At 43.1% G+C, this 16,222-nt stretch overlaps 1 protein-coding gene across 1 annotated transcript in view; it reads right to left on the bottom strand.

Moving 5' to 3' along the window:
• Atp12a (ATPase H+/K+ transporting non-gastric alpha2 subunit) overlaps positions 1-11,698 on the bottom strand; it is a 28,213-nt gene extending 16,515 nt beyond the window's left edge. Inside the window, exons 1-7 of the mRNA XM_077792967.1 lie at positions 11,537-11,698; positions 7,976-8,035; positions 3,860-4,063; positions 2,812-2,925; positions 1,856-1,990; positions 1,607-1,724; positions 1,106-1,374 (exon numbers count right to left, since the gene is read on the bottom strand). Coding sequence (XP_077649093.1) covers positions 1,106-1,374; positions 1,607-1,724; positions 1,856-1,990; positions 2,812-2,925; positions 3,860-3,961 — 738 coding nt within the window. The 5' untranslated portion in view covers positions 3,962-4,063; positions 7,976-8,035; positions 11,537-11,698. The remainder of the gene's footprint in view (positions 1-1,105; positions 1,375-1,606; positions 1,725-1,855; positions 1,991-2,811; positions 2,926-3,859; positions 4,064-7,975; positions 8,036-11,536) is intronic.
• Positions 11,699-16,222: the final 4,524 nt, after the last annotated feature.

Raw genomic sequence — 16,222 nt, 5'->3', positions numbered from 1 at the left:
CAAAAGCCTTATAAGCCACAATATTTTTTCTTAAATTAAATATGGGATAGTATTCTTGTTCCTTCATTCCTTGAAGAAAATGCTTCTGAGGGCCCACAGATAGCAGACAGACTGCATGGCTGCAGTTTGGGAACATTCCAAAGTGGAATGTGGAGGGCTGGGGTATAGTTCAGTGGTAAAGCACTTACCTAACAGGCAGAAGCCCTAGATTTGATCCCCAGCACTGGGGGATGGAGTGGGAGGGGGAACTTTGGCCACCTAGCCCTTGTCACTCATGAGCATGAATGGGTAAGAGAGACCTTGACTATTATAGGCCAAAGAGGTTGTCCTCAAGGACTCACATGTTGCTTTGGGACCTTAAGAAACATTTGTGTTTTTTTTTTCTTTAAGGTAGTGGGGGATTGAACCCAGGGTTTCACAAGTACCAGGCAAGTATTCTACCACTGACTACAGTGCTAGCCCCAGTGTTACATTTTACAAGCTCCTTATTTTAAAGATCCTTTGAAACCTCCAGATCTCAAAGTGTTTTTTTTTTTTTTCACTTTCTTCAAATTATTATCTCCTAGAGTCACAAGAGACTTGAAACATCTTCTCTCAGTCTTTGGCCAGGGCAACATAGGCCATTGTAATTATACAATGGGACTGTGAATTCCTCCTCCACACCCTGTGGGCCTCCAAGATACAGACTGGGAGGAGCCTTTTATCTGAGGACTGAATGAGAGGGTCCTTAACACAGGGAGAGACAAGAAGAACAGGGCTGAATTCTTCTACAGAAAAGAAATAGAGGATTTTTTTTTTTTTTTTTGCCTGAGAGAAGGAAGAGAGAATGTGTCCAATTCCTAGGTTGTGGAAACTACCAAGGAAGATTTTTGTTGTTGTTTTAAAGAAATGTGGGGAAAGCATTTAGGTGTCTAGAAAAACCTGTAAATGGTAGTCTCAATCAGTTCCTGTAAGAAACAGTCTATTCAGAATGTTCCATGGTGGTCCCTGGTAGGGAGGATATGTTGTTGAAAGGGGGCTGTAGTTTGTGGGTAGGAGCCTCCCCAGCAGCAATGGTAGGTGCCAACACTATGGAAATGCAGGCTGCCTAACAGTGTAGACTCACAGTGACAGTGGCCAGGAGGCCCTCAGGAACATTGGCCACAATGATGCCAATGAGGAAGATGATGGAGTCCAGGACGTGGTACTTCATGGACACGGCGATGATGAAGAAAAGGATGCCAATGGAGATGGCCACGCCTGCCACAATGTGGACAAAGTGCTCGATCTCAATGGCAATGGGCGTCTTCTCATTTCCAACACCTGAAGCCAAGGAGGCTATGCGACCAATGATGGTGCGGTCACCCGTGTTGATGACCATGCCGGTTGCTGTGCCTATAGGGGAAGTAGACATTTTACTCCAGGAGTCCTACTGACAGCCCTCTCTGGTGGCTGATGCAATCAGCACATGATATTATAAAGGCCAATATTGGTCCTCTGGAACCTTCAGTTCCATGTTTCCTCTGGGTAAATATTTATACCAAGGGACAGGAGAGACAAAAACATCAGGCCTGAGAAGGAGAAGTAGTACAGGTCAGACTTGTGGCTGGCAGACAACTGGTCTTACCTTCCAAACAGGTTGTAGAATAGAAGCCTATGTTCTTTGTTTCCAGGGGGTTTTCATGGGTAAACTCAGTTGAACGAGACTGGGGCTCAGATTCCCCGGTGAGAGACGAATTATCTACCTAGAAGAAATTTTGGAAAGAACTCAAAATTAGGCACCTTGTTTCCTGCCTCTTCTACCAAGATTGGGAAAGAACAGAACACCTGTCAGCTCCGAGCAGGAGCTTCAAGGTGGGTGTTCCCTGATGCTCACCTTACACCCCTGAGAAGACAGCAGCCTGATGTCCGCAGGGATCTGGTCTCCTCCTTTAATCTCCACAATGTCCCCCACCACCAGCTGCTCTGCAGGAATTATCTTTTTTTCTGAATCACGGATAACAAGAGCTTGCTGCAGAAGAAAACCATGACAGACGTCTCAGACCCTGTGATGATGCTGGCCCTCCTCCTTTTTCTGTATTTCACTGAATCCCAGGACAGGGGCATGGAACCCATTAACTGTCAGAATGCACAGATGAAACTGAAGACTATGTCACCTAGGGTCTGAAGATCCTAAGAACTATTTTTAAATTGAGCTCTGTCATTGAAAGCAGGAAAAGCAGTTATTTGGCAGATATGGCAAAGTGGGAGCTGGGCCTCACAGAAAGAAAGCAGAACAAAGGTGAGCCACCTGGCAAGGCATCAAGGATGAATACTGAGTTGAAAGGTTTAATAGCCTTGCTGAAGTGGGGAGGACTTTAATGAGGTGGTATCCTGCTTTTTAGCACAGCAGGAACATATTTTTCTCCAGAATTTTTTCCTTCACTTGACAATTCTCTGGGCCTAGGCCAGGTTTCCCTGCTGTGGACACCTCACATAGGTTGCTGGAGGAATAAGAGCATTTTGGGGCAACATGCTTTGAAAGTGAAAGCAGTCACAAGAGATGCACAGGTGGATCTCCTTAGCTGCCAATGAAGGAAAATTCTGGAACCCCCTGAACGACGTTCTAAATGGTGTAGAGGATGTTGTGCAATGACTGTCCTGCTTTTCCCTTGACTAAACATTTCTTGGATCTCTCTTCACTTGACAGTGTCAAAACCCTGTGAGGAACTGGGGTTCAGAGAGAGAGAGGTAGCCTAACCAAGAAGACCCAGAAAACAGGATAGGACCAAGGCTGCCTACCTATTCACCTGGAAATCACAAGAGGACCAGAGGAGGGTAGTTGCTACTCACCTGGGGAATCATCTTACTGAAGCTGGCCATGATGTTGGTACTTTTGGCCTCTTGGTAATAAGCAAAGATCCCCGTTAAAATAACAACTAGCGCAAGTACAGAGCCCAAGTACACCTGCATGAGAAGAGGCAGCAGTCAAGAGAAACAGGTACCAGGTGAACATTCCTAATCTGAAAATCCAAAATCTGGAATGCTCCAAAATCTAAAAGTTTTGAGCACCAAAGTGATAAATTCCATACTCAACCTCATGGGATGGGTCATAGCCACAACGCAGGCACACTAAAAACATTGCAAAAAATTACCTTCAGGCCAAGTAAATATATATAAATGAACATGAAACAAATTTTGTGTTTACACTTGGGTACTACCCCAAAGACATCTCATTATGTATATGCAGATATTCCAAAATCCCCTAAAATTTGAAATTGGAAACATTTGTAGTCCATCATACCCTTCAATAATCACACCTGGTTCCCATCACTAGTTCTGGCAACTGACGTGCCCCTGTCCCCAGGGACATTTCATATCAGTGGCTTCATACAACATTTGGCTTTCTTCTTTAGCATGGTATCAGAAGATTCAGTTTTGAGGGTATGGCACTCAGTTCTTAGTAGGCATAATTGTCCCCATGGTAAAGGGCAAAATTAGCTTTGAGGAAAGAGAGCTCCAAAATATTTCATAGGTATAAAGATATGTTTTTCCCTTAGAAACTCAGGTGTTTTGTCTCTTTTAAAACTCATGCTCATGCTGCCTCTGCAATATGAAAAACTCAGGTATTCAGGGATAGGTATAGCTTACATGGGTAGCTAAGTGGTACAGCACTTGCCAAAGATGCATGTAGCCTTGGGTTCAATCCCTAGCACCACATGCACACACACACACACACAAAAAAAAAAAAAAAAAAAAAAGAAAGAAAAGAAGAAGTAGTAGTAGTTCAGATATCTATTGTTTTACAGCTGGGAGAATTCCTGCCTCTAGCCCCCTTTGGACCTAATGGGTCTGACTATGTTCCTCCCTGTTGCTAAGCAAAACCAGGAAGGTGGCTTACATTGTCTAGGGATCCAGAATTATCACTGGCATACTGAATTCCATATGCAATCCAGCACAGGATGGCTCCTATCCACAGCAGGATGGAGAAGCCCCCCACCATCTGCTTGAGAAACTTGATAATCTCTGGAGTCTGCTTGGGAGGGGTGAGGGCATTGGGTCCATCCCGAGCCAGAAGCTCAGCAGCTCTGATGCTGGAGAGACCCTAAAAAAGTCAAGAAAAACAGATTCAGAAACACAGAAATTAGACATTTCTCCTCCCTCAGAGGGTGGGCTTTCTATATCGGCAGGTTGTATTTAGGTATCAACATGCCCAAGAAGGCCTTGGGAAAAGCAGATGAAGCTGATGCCTCATCTTTTCAACTCTCCACCTTGTCAAAAAAATTATTATTATTTTACTAATGGTGTGCCATGTGATATTTTGATACCTATATACATGATATAATGTTTAAGCATATATATCTCATTTATCATTTTCTTATCGTAAAAACTTTCAAAATCTTCTCTCGTGGCTTTTTGAAATATATATTACATTACCATTATCTATAGTCACCCCCGTGTACAATGGTACACCAGAACTCCTTACTCCTATCTAACTGTAACTTAGTTCCCTTTGGGTAACCTTTCCCTATTTCCTCCACCCGCCTTCTTTGAAAGTATATTTAATAATCATTATCAGTCAAGCAGTGCTCCCCATATATTTATTCTCTAGAATAACTCTCTGAGGAAGGTACTATCATTACCTTCATTCACAGATATGGAATTTGAGGCACAGAGAGTATATGTAACCTACCCAAGGTCACCTGATCGGTAAACAGTGACACCAGGATTCAGCTAGGTCACTGGCTCCAGAGCTGCTATATGAAGCTGTGCTTAGGAATTTCATTTCTGAGAGATTTAGCCAGAGATGGGAGTAATTTGGCTGAGAAGAATTTGAAATAAAGAAGCTAGTCACTAGGACATGTTGGCACAAGCCTGTAATCCCAGCCACTCTGGGGCAGGAGGATCACAAGTTTGAGGCCAGCTTTAGCAATTTAGTTAGGCCCTTAGCCACTTAGTGAGAACCTGTCTCAAAATAAAAATTAAAAAGAGCTGGAGATATGGTTCAGTGCCCCTGGGTCCAATTCCTGGTATCAAACAAAAACAAAAAACAGCCCCCAAACAATATAACCATCAGAAAATATCCATTCCATATATCACATAAGCTAGGTTTTTATCCTTAGACTGTTATTTTCCTACTTTTGTATATATTCACTCTTAAGTTCCAAGTTCTGGTTCATTATAATAATTATAAATACTACCTGACCCTTAGGGCCACGTGAGCAGTTCCTTCCCTGGTAAGTGTGACATCCAAGGGTGTGCAGAGGCATACTACCCTGAAATCCTACACTTTCATAGCCTTTCCCCCAAGAAGTATATATCTTTTCTCCACAGTTGTGTTGAGAACTAATTAAAGGCAAGGTCTTTAATCTTTTTTTTTTTTAGTGTGTTCTAGGGTCTAATGCTTTTTCAGTATTAGCAACTCAAATATTTTTTGAATAACTCAATTCCAAGTCACCAACTTGATACCATCACCCTCTGTTTGTAATTCCTTTTTCAGAATCTCAGAATCTTCATCATTCTCAATAATTGAACATTTCCACAGGGCTGTTTCAGAGACATTTCTGATAGTACAGTTTGCCTTTGCATCCATAAACTTCACCAACTGCATATCAAAAATGTAGTTAAGGCTAGGTGTGGTGGTACATGTCTGTGATTATAATTTTAATAACTCAGGAGGTTGAGGTAGGAGGACCTCAAGTTTTGAGGTCAGCCTCAACAATTTAGTGAGAACCTGCCACAGAGTTAAAAATAAAAAAGAATTGGGAATATAGCTCACTGGTAAATCCCTTGGGTTCAATCCCTAGTACCAGAACAAACAAAAAGTGTAGTTAAGTCTATGATGGTTGCATTAAAACTGAATATGTACAGACTTTTTTCTTGTAATTATTCTCTAAACATTATAACACAACAACTATTTACCTAGCTTTTACAATGTATCTGATATTGTAGTCATCTAGAGATGACTTAAAGTATATGGGAGGGTGTGTGAAAGATATATGTAAATATTATATCATTTTATAGAAGAACTTCAGCACACATGGTTTCTGGAATCCTTGGGGAATCCTGGAACCATTCCTCTCTGGATAACAAGGGGCAATTGATTCAAAATAAAAATTCATCATCATCTCCTGTATATTACCTCTATATTTGCTTACCTTCATCTGCCTGCTACAGCATACCACCTGATCAAGTTCCCTTCTCCTTCTGTTTCTCTAACTTGGCTAATGGGATTAGGGATTCATTCAAACTTCCCTCCTACCAAATGCTGCTGGTAATTTCCTGGTCTCTTTCCTTCCCATCTTCCTGGGGCTTTCAGTTTTTAAATCCTTATTTCTTGATCCTGGCTTCTCATTCCTTTTTTTCTGGACCTTTCCATCTCTCACTTTAAAAAAAAGTCTTCTACCAGAACTGCTTTTAGAAAACCAATCTTATCAAATTTCTTCTATTTAGAAATTGTGCCCACTTACTTATACAATATAGCTCCTGTTCCTCAGTTTGCCCCATTATGTCCCATTGTCCTATTTAAGGAACACCTAAAAAACTGAGCCACAAATATATTACTTATAAAAACTTTGAAGTAGGTATTTATGAGTGATAGTTTGAGGAAAACAATAGGTGAAAGATTAGTGATAAACATTAATATTATTAGTGATTATCACTAATAATATTAATGATAATAAATTATATAATAAACTCTAGATTATGTTTTACAACCTATTTTAATACACCTGTATCAATTTCATTGAAATATTGCAGAATTGAGCACTTGAGAATTAATGAGTTAACATGAAAGAGCTTGGCATTTTCACCTAAATGACATTCCCCAGCCTCTTCTCTACCTCTCTTCCTGGCTTTCCACATATACTAGCTCACAGAAATCCCAGATTGTTCTCCAAACCCACAATGTCCTTTTCGGCTCCCGGGTACTCTGTATATCTAGATTGTCCTCTTTAGTCCAAATTCAAACACTACTCTGGTAACTCTGGCCAGAATCCTTTCTCTTAATGTATAGTATTCAACCTCTCTTGTGACACCCAGGAGGCATAAAGTGGACATTACATATACCTATGCATCTGCCTCTTTAAGGTGAGAGGTGACCTGTCCTTCTTTGTCCTGCCTGCTGCCAACCCAGTGTGAACCACACAGTAAGTATTTTTGTGAGTTAAAAATACCAGATGGACATTATCTGTATTTTCTTACATTGAGACACCCAAACTTTTGTTTTATTTTGTTTGGTTTTCTGGTACTGGAGATTAAACCCAGGGATGCTCAACCACTGAATCACATCCCTGGCCCTTTTTATTTTGAGTCAGCATCTTGCTAAGTTGCTTAGGGCCTTGCTAAATTGCTTTGCTGAGGCTGGCCATGAACTTGAGAGCCTCCTGCCTCAGCCTCCTGAGTTGCTGGGTTTAAGAGCATATACCACCATGCCTGACAAAACACCCAGACTTTTGAAATTGAACTTGGATTTGAATTCACAGAAGGAAACATTCCTTTTGTGGTAGGGGAGTTTATAAGATGCTGAAGTTTATAGATGCTGAAGGAGTTTTTAAGACATTAGTGTGCTTGGAGACTTTGTTCCTTCTCAGAGAGAGTAGATGGGGCTCTCAGAGGGTTAATTTGGTTTCTCACTTTGTGACACGAGCTTCCTTAGTCTCTTATAAGAAGAGCCCTAATGCACCATTATACTTTTGGAGGCATGGATTAAAAACAATCTGTGGCCATGACCATGAGGAAGCACGTGTACACACTTCTGGGGATACCAAAAAGATACCTAGGCATCTCAGTGAAGGAGCTCAGCCTGAACCTTGGTTAGGCACACCAGCTCCCAGAAGATAACTATCCCAATCTCAGGGTCCAGGCATGTGAATGATGGAAAGTCTCATATGTGTGGCTGTAGGTCACCCATCCTAAAAGTGCCTCCAGTTTTCCATGTACCTTGAGCACACCACCTTATATAGTCAGGAGGTTTCTCTTTCTGACCCCACTCCCCACCATTTTCCTGGTGACTTACCCTGCTGATGTTTGTACCATATTTCTGTTCCAATTCTTTATCATTGAGTTTGTGGTCATCCTGGAGTTCATGAAAGGAAGGAAAATAGAGTGAATTAGGTGATTCCAAAAGATGAACCCCCAACCTTGAAAACGGAGAGGAAGTGAACCAGAAAAATGTAGTTTGGGGAAAAAGGGAGAAAGGGCCCTCGTGCTAGTGGCTATCCAGCAATGGAAAGTGCTGCTGCTGCAGAGAATCTTGTCCTTCTTAGTCTCAGCCTTCTTGAGAGTTCAGACTGCACTTGCCATTGACACCTAGAAGTTATTTTTGAGTTTTTGTAAGGGAAGAAATGCCTACCACTTCAATCTGGTCTCTAGCATGTGTTAGTATATCTAGCTAGATAATTCATTCAAACCTGGATGCTGGGACTGGCTGAGGGTGTTGAGCACACCCAAAGCTGACAGTGTTTGGACAGGTCCTCCCTACTCAAAATTGGGGATCTTTGACAGAAAGAAGCAAACTTTTCAAGGAGTCCGCTGGTTGGAAGCTCCATGAATTAAAAATCTACCAGTAAACAAATGCCAGTATGGCCCACACTTGCAAATTTTGCCATAGAATCATTTCTCATTCTTGGCACTAATGACATTTTGGGCTAATAATTCTTTGTTGTGGGCCCTCCACCCACCAACACCCTCCTGCTGAGTTGTAATAACAAAAGATATACCAGGACATTGTTAAATGTGTCCCAAATGGGACAGAGGGACTCCTCCCTCCTCTCCCTTTGAGAACCACTGAGACTAGAAAAGTCTTTCTGTAATAGAAAACCCAGAGATAACTCTTCCTCATGCCCCTAGAAAGCTCAGCACCCAGGAATCCCTACTCCCCCCATCTCCTAGGACTGGGAATTGAACCCAGAGGTGCTTTACCACTAGGCAACATCCCTAGCCTTTTCATTTTTTATTTTGAGATAGGATCTTGCTAAATTACTGAGGCTGGCTTCTAACTTGCAATCTTTCTACCTTAGCTGCCAGAGTTACTGGGATTACAGGATCCTCCACGCCTGGCCACCCAGGATTCTTTAAGCCCTGAGTGAAATAGATTTATCCTGTGACTGGTACCATGTCCCTGCCTGCCTTCCTTCCTTCCTCCCTTTCTTTTCTTTGGTATTGGGGATTGAACCCAGAGAGGTACTCTATCATTGAACTACATCCACAGCCCTTTTTACTTCTCTCTCTCCTTTTTTTTTTTTTTTTTTTCAGACTGGGTCTTGCTAGGTTTCCCAGGCCAGTCTTGAACTTGTGATCCTCCTGCCTGCCTCAGTGTCCTGAGTAGCTGGGATTACAGGCATGAGCCATCGGCATGAACCACAGGCATGAACCATTGCACCTGGTTTCTTAAATATGCAAAAAAGTTCCATGTTGCAATAAGAAATTATGCCTTCCAGTAAAAGATAACTTATTATTATAACCTTCATCTCAGTCAGATTCTGCTTTGCTCACTTATCCATTCTTACCAGTATCAATCAAATAGTTGTTAATGGGGTTTCAGAGGGTTAAGTAGAGTTCTGTGCATAGTAAAGTACTGCTAAGTTAAGGCAGATCAGAGCCACCATTTGCATGAATGGGCCTGACTTTAAGGGCCATTCTATAAACCAGAGTACTATTAGCTTCACTCTCCTTCCAGCCTGAAAGAGAGCTTGGGGGCAGGTTGGGGGTGATGTGGTGGGTGTCTGGTGCACTCTCTTCTGGCTAGTACTGGCAGATTATTCATTCAGAGAGCAGAGAAAATTTAGTTATCAGGGCTCTAATTTGCATACAGGTCAGGGGTGTCAAAGCATTTAAGCATACTGTTACAAATTATAGGAGTCTTTTGAGAAGCCTGAGAAAAAAGAAGAAAGCAAGATATTCCTTTTTCAGCTTTTCAGCAGGAAAGCAGAGAAACACTCTGGCTAATAGCCTGGAAATGATTTTTCTATACAGTATTATCCATCTTCATAGATTGCTCAAAGAAAGGAGTCACATCACAATCAACAGGCATATGGAGAGAATGGATGTATTTTCATCATTCATGTAAGTAGCAATTTTAAGAAAGAATGGTATATATATATATAATATGCTAGAGATACACAGGAAATAATTACCATTCTTTGATATTGTTATTTTTCTTGCTTTATCTCATTTAACCATCTGAACATTTCTAAAAGATAGGCACCAGTCATTTTAAAATTCTTTCTTTGCAAAATTTGGAAACTGAGATTTTATTGAATTCAGGTCAGACCAATCTCAGAGCTGTTTTTGCTTTTCTTCCTTTATTTTCTTTTTCTTTCTTTTTTGTGTGCTACTAGGGATTGAACCCAGGGCGTATGAGCTAAGCAAACACTCTATGATTGAGCTACATCTCTAGCCCTTTTAAATTTATTGGAGACAGGGTCTTGTCAAGTTGCCCTAACTGGTAAACCTCCTGTCTCAGCCTCCCAAGTATCTGGTTTTACAGACATGTGCCACTGCACTCAACTTCAGGGCTGTGTTCTTAAACGTCTGTCAGAATATATATGAACCAATGTCTAGCAGTGTGATACTAAATGCTTAACAAGCTCTTCAGGAAAGATAAATAGCTCTGGTTTGTGGAATTGGCCGATTCCTCTTCAGAGCCAGATTTCAAGCTGCTACCGTGACCTCAGTCAACTTGTTACCTGCCAAGTTCCTGAATGTTAAATAACCAGCTATCTAGCCTTGAATGAGCTAGCTGCATCAGTCCAGTAGTTGCTCAAAGATCATAGAGCTTTAAATTCTGCAATGGACTGTACAAGCAATCTAACAGAATCTCAAGCTCCCTGTGGAAGTTTTGCCTTTGGCATTTGTGAGATAAAATCGGTCACATTTAAGCTCTAAGGCAGCTCTTTATTAAAGCTGCCAGCTTCAATAACTCCAAAGTTCTTCTATAATAATATTACACTCCTATAAAGCGCTTTAATTACAAAATTCTCATATCTCATGTATAGACTCTGCAAACTGTTTCCCCCTTTATGTAAAGCAAATGAAACTTCAGCAAAGCTAGCTTTTTTTCCTTCCAGTTACAGTTAAGGTGGTAGAGAATTGAGACTTAGATTCCTTGAATCCAAGCTCAATCTAAGACCAAGATTCCTACCACTGGAACTATTCTTTCTCATGGGCACACATACCCCAAACCTAGCAAGGCCCAATGGCTTTGGTTTTCCTCCTGGGGGTTTCAACTCAAATGGTTTTCTTTATCAACTGAAAACTGACAAGTGGCTATTTATATCTCATTAAAACAACTGAAAAGGAGAAAGGTCTGGGCTATGCCTGTGGGGCTTGGAATCTGAAAATTTCCCCCTGCTGTTTACCAGAGACTGCCTCCAACCAGAACACAGGAATCCTGCAGAGGGACTGACCAGGACAGATATTATCATACCATTAAAAAAAAAAAAGATAACAAGATAACAAGTCTTAAGAGGATTCCAAATCCTTGAGACAGATTTTTCTCTCTCAAGAGAAAGGTTATAGAAAACTCTCAGGAGGAGGGGCAGCAGGACCTCTTTGCCTCAAGGTTACTGCTACTGACCAGATCAAGTTCTTTTTTAAGCTCCTCTTTTTGATGACTCTTTTTGAGTTCCAAGTGGTCGTTCTTCAGGCCTTTGTACTTCTCCTTGTCATCCCCCTGGTCAGTCTGTGTAATGTCTTTAGTTCCATTGAGCTCCACAGAGTAAATTTCTAGTTTTTTCTGAAAGAGAAGCAGAAGTGTAATATAGGCCCCTAATGGTGTTCTGAAGAGGTTCTGTTTGCTTTCCTGTGGTTCAGAACCTGCATAGAGGAAGAAACCTACCAGCCTCTTCATCCTCACCTGGAGGGGACACAGAGGAACAAGACTGTGGAGAGTGGCCCTCCTCCACCTCCCAAGAGCCCTCTCCTTCCTCTCTGGGCAAGGCTGGATTGGCAGAAACGAGCAGGCATCTCCTCTAGGGAACCCTCTCTGGGGCGGGAAGTAAATCACAGGGCTTCCTAGGACCTTGTTCTCACAGGTTGTACCTGCGCAGCCCCCTGTTTCTTGGAGAGGAGGTGCCTACTTAGCTTACTACCCTCAGTCCCCAGCAGGATGGGTTTATTGACAGGCTTTTCATACCATCACACCAGCATCCACCTAATCCTAGCCCAGTACAATCTTTGAATGAGAGACCCTAGAAGAGGTGCTGTGGAGCTAGCCTAGGACCCCTAAGACCTCCTCCCTACACATCTGGACTCTTTTCATTACCCAACCAGTTTAGGAGTGCCATACGGGGGCTTGGTGGCTAGAAGAGAAATCTGCATACCGGGCATTTCTTTTTCTTGCCCTTTGCGCTCTTCCTGTAGGTTGGATCTGATCCCCACCAGGGGCTGAGCCTGCACGCACCTGGCGCATGTTGTGGCTGGCGGTGGTGCGGGAGAGTGGAGTGGACGCGAGGGCGCTGGATGCCAGCAAGCTGCGGTGGTTGCAGTGGTACTCAAGACCTGGGGTCGGGTCAGGCGGCCCTGGTGGTGGCAGAGACTGGGAGTCGGGTCTGGTGGTGGGGCAATGGTGCAAAAGCCGGGGGGTGGGAAGGGACCCGCAGCGGGGCCGGGGGCGCGGCGGTCAGTGTGATGGGTCTTGCACCGCTCAGTGGTGCGTAGGGCCCGTGTCCGATGGTCTGGCGTGGAGGCAGCGGTGTTCAACGCCGCGGTGCGCAGGCTGGAAGTCGGGTCCCCGCCTGTGGGGCGCAGGTGCACCAGAGCGGGTCCAGCCGCTGGGCTGGGATAGGGTCGGGTGGTGAGGCTGGGGGCCAATCCCGCGGTGGAATGTTGGTCGTCTCCGTGTGGCGGTGCACCAGCCGCGGTTCCGGAACGGTGACGGCCGTGGCTGTGCTGGTGGCTCCGATAACCCAGGCAGCGAAAATCCCGCCCGCACCCTCCCGCAAATCACCCGCAGCTGTCGGGGTGAGCGTCCTATTAAAGGCTGCCCGCCCCGCCCACGTACCAACTGAAACGCAACTCACCTGGCTAGGGGACCTTCCCAGGGCGGGAAACCAGAGGGCGCGCAGCCGGGGAAGTAGGAGGGATCCACAAGGTCTGAGGTGTGGTCCTCCCATATTCTCGGGTTGGGGGGTTACAGGGTCTCCCGGCACGGGTCCAGCGACCTGGGTGCTCTGCGGGTGGAGCCGCTAGAGCGGCTGGAGCGCGTAGCCCGGGTGCCTGGGGAGAGCCTGTGCTCCTTCAAGCGCGATTGCTTCTGACAAGCTCCGGGCGCCCACACTCACTGTCCGAGCTTCAATGAAAACCCATACCCAATTTTATTTTAAAAATGTAATTTATTTACCAATAAAGGAATTTATAAAAATCTGTAAATGGAGTGGGGAGAATTGCAATTCTCTGCGGTAAGAAAGTGTCGCAATTGGTTACCAAGAAAGGGGATTTAGATCAGCAAACGCGGGTCTCTGAGCGAATTCGGAGTAACGGAGAGAAATACTGAAGAGTAACTGAATACAGAATACAGAAGGATACAGAAGAGAATTTGGAATTTTGAAACAAATTTGGAAGTTGAGAATGGGAAGAAAAGCTGGGAGGGTACAGAGCTCATGCTGTTGTCGAAACTCGGATGACACCTCCCGTACACCTCTATGGAGATCTCTGAGTTCTCCACTGTGCTGTGCGCTCGTCCTCCGCTCCTTAGACCCTGCCGACCTCTGAAGTCTGAAGTCATTCTACTGTGGAGCAGGGATGACACCATTAAATCATTAAGAGCTAAGAGTCATTAAATCTTAAGAGCTAAGACGACTCAGGTAGGGATACACTTCACAGAGAGGTTTTAGAATTGGAGGAGACATTACATTCTAATCCAGACTTGAACAATAGTGGACTTTTGGGGAGCTCTGTGTTTTATCCTCTTTTCTGGATGAAATTCTCTTCAAAGGAAAGAGAGAAGGGCATGGTGGCACATGCCTGTATGGACCCAGCAACCGGGAAGGCTGAGTCTCAAGAGGATGGCTGGAAACTGAACCCAGGGCTTTCATGCATGCTAGGTAAGTGCTCTGTCATTGAGCTACATACCTAACCCTCCATGACTGTTCTTATTGACAAATATTGAACAGCCTGCCACGATATATACTGCTATACCTAGCTCATATTAATCAGTTCATTCATCTAATGGTATGATTTGGATCTGAAATATCTTCCCAAAGCTCAAGTGTCAAAGGCTTGATCCCCAATGTAACAGTGTTCAGAGGTAGTAGAGACTTTTGGAGGTGAGGTCTAGTTGGAGGAAAGAGTTGGAGTGTGCCCTTGGTAGATATGTTTTGTCTTTGGCCCCTTTTTCTTTCTGGCTGCTGTTTGCTCCATTATGTGCTCTCTCTGATGATGTTCTGCTTTGCTACAGTCCTAAAAGCAATGGAACCAGCCAATCATATACTGACACTTTGAAACCATGAGCCAAAATAAATCTTTCCTCCTTTTAAGTTGATTATCTCAGGAATTTTTTTTTTCACAGAAATGGAAAGCTGATTAATGTATTGGAAACTACTAGGACACAGTGGATGATGAGGAGAAATAGTATGAAATCGTGCCATTCTCTGTCCTCTAGGAATTGTGCTTAAGAGGCAAAGTTAGCAAGGAAACAATGGTAAATGATGCAAGAGAAAAAATCATTTAGGACCAAATAGTATAGACTCAAAATGCATTAAGAATATAAAGGAAAAAGATTTCTTTAGGGTAGTGCTATGATTTGAATGTCTCCGTGAAAACTGACATTGAAATTTAATCCCCTTCTAAGTTATTAAGAGGTGGGATTAGGTGGAACCTTTAACAGGTGATTAAGTCACAAGGATTGTACCCTTGTGAATGGGTTAATCCATTCATGATTAATGAATTAGTGGGTTATCTGGAGAGTGGGTCTGTAATAAAAGCCAGTTTAACTTTGTCTCTGTGGTATACTCCTCTTACCATGTGATGTCCTTGCATCAATTCAGGACTCTGCAGAGTCCCCACCAGCAAAAAGGCCCTCACCAGATGCAGCTTCTTAACCTTAGGCTTCCAGGACCATGAGCCCAAATAGGCCTTTGTTCTTTATAAACTACCCAGTCTCAAGTATTCTGTTATACTAACAGTAAACATATAAAGTTAGAGAAATGACATGATTTTTATTACTTAAGAGAGTTATGTAGATTTTTTTTCTATCCCTTTGCACCATCCAAGGAAGGTGGGAAGAGAGTGAGAAAGGATGGCTGAATTGGGACCTTGTGTTTGAGGACTCCTCTGGGTGTCCTGAAAGCTCCTTCAAACTGTAGGGCGGGATGTCCAGTTGGCTACAAGGTATGGCTGTGAAAATATAAAAGTACAGGGAAGAGGTCCCAGGTGACAATGAGAAAAGGAAGCTTCACTTCCTGCTTCACATCCGGACTGGACTGGCGGTGCTTCTCCTGGCCACCCACCTTCTCCCTCTCCCTGGATTCCTCTCCTACACACTGGATGGTCTCCACCCTGCACCCTCCCCACACACCTGCATCTGTCCAGTGTGCCAGGCTATGACTAGGCCAGCGTTTCTCTGCTGACCAGAGCCTCCTGTAATTGGAGTCAGAATGAAAAAACAAAAACAAAACAAAGCTCTAGCACACCTCTACACTGTTTCCTCATTTCTTCATTATAGGAAATCCTGTGATTGGCACAGGAACATCCTGCAGAAAAGAAACCTGCTGTTCAGAAATTGGCTTGTAAAACTATGATAATGATCTTGCCTGGGGTTGTTAAGGAGTATGACTAGAGCATACAGTGACATTTTCAGAAGCAGGGAGGGGCTGTGAGGGGCTTGGGTGGGGATGTCAGGTTTGCCACAAGGCACATTTTTCTTCTCCTGTAATTAGAGCTGCCTCCAAATGTAGTTCTGCCAGGGTACTTTTAGGTCACCACTGTGTTTATTTTCTGTATCTTATATTGGATAATAAGTTTTTTTTAAAAAAATTATATATATATATATGTATATGTACACACACATATATGGGGTATAGCATATATATATATAATATATATATATATGCTGTGTATATATATGGTATATATCATGATGTTTTGATATATAAAGTGAAATAGTTACTATAGTCGTTGATTAATATAGCCATTTCTTGAATAGTTATCCTTTAGATAAAAATTTATTCTCTAAGCAAATTTCCAGTATACAATATTATAACTATAGTCATCATATTGTACTTAGATATCTAAAGCGTTCATCCTACCTGTTTTGAACTTTGTA

Source organism: Urocitellus parryii, chromosome 2 (assembly GCF_045843805.1).
Source record: "Urocitellus parryii isolate mUroPar1 chromosome 2, mUroPar1.hap1, whole genome shotgun sequence".
Taxonomy (NCBI): domain Eukaryota; kingdom Metazoa; phylum Chordata; class Mammalia; order Rodentia; family Sciuridae; genus Urocitellus; species Urocitellus parryii.
The sequence above is the reverse complement of the archived record's forward strand: the minus strand, read 5'-3'. Positions and strand labels throughout refer to the sequence as shown.